Here is a 7,129-nt window from a genome sequence, read left to right on the forward strand (position 1 = left end):
TAAAGTAGGAATAGCACAAGGTTTTATCCAAGTGGGATTACACACAAGCACAAAAATATAAAGCATTCTGTATTCTACATTATATTACAAAGGCAGGCAGTCAATAAATAGGTAAATAAATTATGGGGAGCACAGAAGAGTATGTGTGAAAATAGGTGAAATTGGGTTTAGTTGGTGCATGATAAAGTCTTTAGTGTTCATTCCCATGAAGTGTTGGAGTGATTCTTTCAAAGACCCTTATCACTTCCAGGGAAGATAACTTTCCCTTAAAAGTGTAAGACAGATGCAGGGACAGTACAGTAGGCTCTGGTACAGGCTAAAAGAGTCAACATCACTTACACTTTCCCAAGAATCTGACAAATTTGCAGCTTAGTATAAATAAAGTGACGGGTCCATTGTTTCTCAGCTCCGACACCTCCTTATCACCACGATTTGTTGCAGAAGAGTGGTGGAAACATGGCATGTGACTCCATCTATAGAGCCTGGGGGGGAATATCCCTATGAATTGACAACTTCAGCGCTCACATAAAGGGAAGATGTTCTGTATCCCACTGGCATGAAGGGCTCTGCTGTTCTGCCTGGCTCTGCAGAGAGATGCAGCACTGCTGGGCCATTCCAGCCAGATTATGAATCTGCATCTTATGGAATTTACTGACTGCAAAGGGGGACCAGTTCTTAGCTGGTATAGATTTTAAGGACAATTTTAGCTGGTACAATTTCAAGGGTTCAGGAAATTTATTGCCCTTCCTTCTGCCACCTAAAGCTCTGGCCCTTGAGAGCCAACCCACGGTTGCTGCAGCAAAGCCGGTGCTACCTCAGAGTGATTTTGTAATAAACCTGCACAGGGGGAATTTTTTGCCTTGGCATATCAGAGCACTGCCCATGCCTGGCACTGCTCCTGGGCCAGTTGCTTTCCTAAGAAAGATGGAAAGGGAATGGTGCCCTCCTGCTCCAGATGCCAAATCATCCCTGCCAGTTACCTTTGGCTGAAACAGGGAAAGAGTAAAGGAAGCATTAAGAGGAAAGGAAAAAACACCTCATTTGTGCCTTATTGATTTAGGAGCTCAAGAATTATTGGGACTTAAGATCTACAGAGATAAATTAAGAAAAAAATGAGCATGTAAAGACCTTTATAAAGATTTTAAAGAACATCGAACAATCTAGGTGTGATTGCCATCACTCACGTATCTTTAACAGCTCTGGAAAGTCTTGGAGATGCCAATCAACATTGATAAAGTACAAAAATATGCCTTTATTTCCATGAATTTGGATGTGCCCTTTTGGTACCAAGAGCCTTCTCAAACAATCCAGTGATCAGCTCCATGCCCTGACAGGAGGAGAGACTCGGTCACAATCTGGACAGCGAAGAGCAGCGAGAAGGAAGCAATGGAACAAAATATACAATCCCTATGGTCGCACGATGTGCCCAGTCCCCGTGACAGGAAAACATACAATTATCTGTACAGGCCTCATTAAATAACCTCATTAAATAGCAAATCCCAAATGTACAAATTTACAGACTGGATCATTAAATACTACCCCTGTGCCCTCCCCGTGCGTGTGTTCCCTCCTACTATCTGCAGCCACACTCTGACACCACCATGCCCTCGTACTTGAACTTGTAGGTGACCACCCCTGCATCCAAGTAGAGAATAGAGATGGGGTCAAGTTTGGTGGGCACACAGCAGGCCTTGGAAGCTTTCTGGGGGTTCTTCAGGTGAACCAAAGTCTTGACTATGGCGTGTTTGGTTGGTGTGACATGCTCTGTCAAGGGGTAGGCACACACCCCGTGGCACTCATAAGCTTCATACCCCGCTGGGGCGATGATCCAGGAATCCCAGCCAATCTCCTTGAAGTCGATGTAGAGGGGAGTCTTTTTGCAGTAGTTGCCTTTCGCGTTCCTGCGAATCCGGGCAGTGGAGTCGTAAATGATGTTGGAGCGCATCTGGAGCAGTGCCTCCTCCCCAGGCTGGTCATGGAAATTGCCAACCTCCAGCTCGTCCAGGTCCAGCAGCTGCTCATGGTCAATCATTTCGTTCAGCTCTTCCTTCTCTTCCTTTTTGTCGTTGCTTTGGTCATCAGAGTACACAACCAACAGGGGCACGTGCTTGGCCTCAGAGTTGATGTCGATGTCGAGTTTCCCTTCCCCATTCTGCTCCTCCCCTTCCCTGCTCTCGATGTGAACCTCCAGCCGGTGTGTGGTCAGCCCTGCCCTGCACCAGCGCCGGATGGCCTCGGTCACCTCGAAGCTCTCCCACTCACTGCTTGTGCCGTAGATGTGCCTGGAGGCCAGGGCCACCATCTTCCTTTCTTCTCCAGCTCCCATGTGGATGTTTTCCAGCACTTCAAAAATGGTGACCTTCCGGTCAAGCCCGTTGTAGAGCCTTTGGTCCCTCTCCACCAAGGTGTAGAGCCTCAGCTCTGCCATGGTGATTTCCTCGTGGTGAGGGATGGAAACATTGAACAGGAGTGGGTATTTCCGAGTTCCTGTCACACCAATAGGGTGTGAATCTAAGTCTGGAAAGGACAAAAATAAAATATGTTAGAAGAATCAATACATCCAGAAACACACGCACCGAAAGTCATCTGACATGCTCTGCTTTGCTGGGTTTCACCTGAACAGCTCCAGAAAAGTGTTTTTTCAACACTTCCCAAAACTGTACTTGGAAAAAAGGCTGAAGTTATTTTAGATGTGTAAGGACAACAAGATCCCAAACATGCTACAAACCTGGATTTAGAGACTCTCCTTCTACCCCCAGGCCTTCCAGGGACATCCTTGCCAACTGGAAGGTTTACATGTGAAAAATGTGTTGCCTAATATTGACATAAAAATCACTTCTAAGTTTATGCACAGCAACTATTTAATAAACAAGGGAAAACACTGATAGGTGCAGGAAGGGAAGGGCAGAAGGACGTGGCCCTGGAGCGAACATGAAACGGGCGACATTTGAGCTGCAAATACAGGAATCTGTGTGTGCTAAGTGTTCCTGTGCTAGCAGGAATTCGCTGCTCAAACTCCCCTCAGACATGGAGAGGGACAAGCACTAAGAGAGGAAAATCTGCTTTGGAAGATGTAAAGGCTCTGGTCAGGCAGAGCCGGTGGTGGCACCAGGGTGACCTGGCAGCAATCCCACCACAGGCCCTGTGGGCTTTGAGTGAGCAAGCAGCTGCACTCAGCCAGGCACCCTGGGCACCTTCAGTCAATCAAACACCTGAGAAGGACAATGTTTGGTGTCAGCTGGGCTGCCTGTCCTGCCTGCACTGTTGGTGTCTACACAGGCAACATTTATTTCTTCCCACAGTGCAGGATCTGCTCACGAGAGTGCATTTGCTGCCTCCTTGCAACCCAGAAGGCAGCTTATGACATAGAAGCCATAACTATAATTAATGCAAAGGCAAACTATTTGTGCCCTATTACTCCCTTCATCTCTGGCTTCCCCACTTTTTCTGTTTGTAGAAAAATGACACTGATAAAGCTGCAAGGACTGGCCAAGCTCCACCAGTGCACTTAGGCAAGCCATGAACTTCAGCGCGTGACCTGTCCTGTTCAACTCCAGCTTGGAGGCTTTAGGGCACCTGCCTTTTTCTATTTTTTTTTTCCATTTTGTATTTTCATCTCTTCACAAAGAAAAAAAAATGAGGGGTGATTCTGCTTCCATTGCCCTGGCTGTCAGTTTGTAAAGGTGGGAGTGGAACCCACTCTGCACAGAGCCAGCGCAGGAGGAGATTGTGAGCTAAAGACAATGTGATCCCAGATGAGCAATAATCTCCATACTAGGAGCAATCTCTGGGTTTTCCTAGACTTTACCAATAATAAAACAAGGCTCCAGTCCTTGCATACAATGCCAGGGTGGAGCAATGCCACCTGACCATGTGGGAGATGAGCACAAGGAATTCACCAGGAGGCAGGGGAAGGCCATGCTGTGTGTAAGAAGCTCAGTGAGCGTTAGAAGGGCATGAGACATGTGCCTTTGCATTTCTCTTACAGCTGGGATGTGGCTCTGCCCTTCACCCTGAAAGTCCATGGGGTGTCAGATCTCCTGCTGTTCCCAGAACAGCCCTGGGAGGGTTGGGAGATTTGGAGTCTGTAGGAAATGAAAAATTTCCCTTAAGACTTTTATTCAAGTATTAAGCACTGATTACAGCCCCATTTACAACCAAACTGTTATGGTCCATGGGTTAAAACAAAGAGCTACTTCCAGACATGCCACCTGTTATATTTCTATAATGAAGGATTTAATGGATAATAATGAAACTGGGATTGCTGCCAGTTTTCAGCAGGCAGGTGAACAAAATTCCATGGTCTGTTTCTCCTGTCCTGATCATTGCAAGCAATTAATTTCTCTATCAAAAGAGGTCTTTAGCATGAAATGGATGATTCTTAGTTATGCAGACGTGAAGGAAACACTAAAAACATTATTTGCACACTCCTTTAAAGTGCATGTATTTCTGAATCTGTTACCATCAGCAGTCTCGCTTCGCATCCTGCTGGGTTGGATTGGAAGATGTGAGAGAAATACTGAAATGGCAGAAATTTAAGCCAAATTTCCCCCATTTGATGCAGAACTTCTGAACGGGCACAGCAGAACAGCACAGAGCTGCCAACACTACCTGGCAAAGGTCAGCCTGTGCCACTTCAGTGCTGCAAACCTGAATTTTTGCAGGTGGAATGATTTCAGTTTTGCATCACTAAACCACAGTTACCATAACTGTACTTGGCAATCTTTATCCCATTATTTATTTTTTTCAATAGCACAAAATGAGAACAGCACCTCCCTTGTGTGTGCCTTCACTCCTGTTCCTGAGCAGAGACAAGCACAGCTGCTCAGGTGAGCAACTGCTCACCACTGCCTGCAACTGGTTTGCCACCAACCCTTCAATAAACTTCTCCACGCTGAAGAAAAGGATATGTAAAGAAGCTTTAAACCACAATGCAGAGCCTCTTCACACTAGAAACCTGCTGCTGGTAAAGGGTGCCCAGGCCTGGCAGGAGATGGGAGCAGAACAGAGCTTTGGGTTTCTCTCCTGGCACCTCCCTGCCCTGCAAGACTCAAATGACTTCCTCTCAGCCTCTTCTCACAGCTCATCACTTTGAAACTGCAAATGTTAGAGGAAAAGCAATAATGCTTTTAACTTCATTAATTAAACAAACAGAGGCTGACAAAGGCCCCATGGCAGCTTGAATAGCCACATGTGCCCCTGGGTAATTAAACATGAATCAAAAAACTTGCATTTGCCACATGGAGTAATGGATACCTGGAATTGTTTAGTTGAAAAATGTTTTTAACGTAAAACGTGTTGGTGCAAAAAGGTATTGGCAAATTATTGGACATTACTGAAGCATTATCTCATCCTCCTTGAACTGAGGGGAATGTGGAAGAAAAAACATAGAGGGAAATGGCCCAAGGGCATTTGCTCAGTTGGGCAGAGCCAGGTGTTAATAATGCCATGGTTGTGTGTTTGACCCCTGTGTGGGCCATTCACTTAAGAGTTGGATTTGATGGCCCCTGTGGGTCCCTTTCAACTCAGTCTATTCTGCGATTCTGTCATAATTATGTTTCTTCAGGTTCTGTTTGTTTGTTTTTATTAGGAAATAGTCTGGTCCTCCAAAGTAAAGCCTAAGAGTTATCCAAAATTCCACTACACGTATTTCTGTGTATTTTCTGGACTGTGCTCTGATGCCAAAGGAAGAATACATTACAAATGCCATGGGGATCAATAGTGAGAAGGCATTAACAGAAAGCTGTACTTGGTTAAGATCATAATTTGAAAATATTGCACTCGAATATTGTATTTGAAAATACACTTTGAACAGCATGAAAAAATAAGTCTTGCCTTATTTCAAATACCACTTAAGGTATCCATTTAAAATATCAATCAGCTGATTGCAAATGATGTGTGTCACTATGAGCATAAAGAAAATGATGCACTGAAATTATACTTGGTGCTGCCCCAACATTAAAGACACATCTTTCCCAAAAGCCCTACGGTCTCCAGAGCAAAGGACAAGGACTCTGTCTCACCAGTGGTGGGGTCTGGGCAGCCCTGCCACAGCTGCTGATTTCCAAGGCCATCCTCAGCAAAAGGCCTTTTCCCCAGCGCAGTTCATGCTCTGTACCTGGCCAAGACATTTCACACTGGCTCTGAAGATGCTCCTTTCTATCCACTTCTCCCAGAGATGAACAGATGAACAGCTCTTACCTTCATTTTTGAAGCTCCTGATGATATTTGCAGAAGGCATTGATGTCCTGTCTGTAGCAAACCTGTTGTAGAGCTCTAGCATATACTCAGGAGGGTCCACCTTGGCCGACTCGTGCAGGGGGATGTCAGAGAGGTTCAACGTCTTCAAAAACTCATTTTTCATGTTCCGGAGCAGCGTGTTGAAATCAACCCCATCTTGCTCAGAGAGGATCTCGTCAAAAAGAGGCACATCTTCCTCCAAGGAAGAGTGCTCCAGGCTCAGGATGGGACTGCAGGCTGCAAGGTGAACCAGGAGGGAGAGCACAGCGCACAGCTGGAGGATGACAGAATCCATGGCTTCGCCTGAGCCTCCAACCGCACTCAACGAGCTCTGGCTCTAGTGTGGGCTCAGTGGCGGTTTTATCCGCTGGGTTGTGCGCGGCTTGTGTCACACAGAGATGACAAGTTTGGAAGCTCTTGTCTTGAAACTTGTGATCTGTCCTGTCTGTCTGCCCCTTCCCCCTCCCCAAAACCAGGTCTCGGTAATTGGATCTGACTCGCTCTCCTCTATGGCCGCCTTCCCTCTCTTATCTCAGGCAGTGGAAGCTGCTCACCAGATTTGTTGCTATCTCACCATCCCCTCTCCCTTAATGAGCGTTTTGTAAACATTCTGTGCAGGACTCTCAGAGATAGGACAAGTTTCTCCTCAAAGAGGAGCTGCCCTTCCTTTCTCCCTCCTGGTAGCTGACTTCCCTGCTGTGTGTGAACCACTTGCATCCACGCAGATTTCAGCCGAACTCATAAATTCCATAAAGGCTGTCTCCAAATGGACCCATTTCACACCAAGGGCAAACAGCAGCTCCCTCTGCCCTTTTCAAAACTATTTTAGAGTCCAGTAATTGCATTAAACTGAAAAAGGATTTTCTTTGGGAAAAATTCTGTCCTTCTG

General features: G+C 46.1%; 1 protein-coding gene across 1 annotated transcript; it reads right to left on the minus strand.

Moving 5' to 3' along the window:
* Positions 1 to 6,743, minus strand: BMP10 (bone morphogenetic protein 10). Its single transcript, XM_085080603.1, has 2 exons — positions 6,202 to 6,743; positions 1 to 2,517 (listed from the first exon to the last, which is right to left on the minus strand). Exons 1-2 carry the CDS (start codon positions 6,533 to 6,535, stop codon positions 1,574 to 1,576), a joined length of 1,278 nt encoding a protein of 425 aa, XP_084936729.1. The 5' UTR covers positions 6,536 to 6,743; the 3' UTR covers positions 1 to 1,573.
* Between the last annotated feature and the right edge of the window lie 386 nt (positions 6,744 to 7,129).

This window comes from Lichenostomus cassidix, chromosome 22 (genome assembly GCF_008360975.1).
Source record: "Lichenostomus cassidix isolate B80296 chromosome 22, HeHo_3.0, whole genome shotgun sequence".
NCBI classification, from domain to species: domain Eukaryota; kingdom Metazoa; phylum Chordata; class Aves; order Passeriformes; family Meliphagidae; genus Lichenostomus; species Lichenostomus cassidix.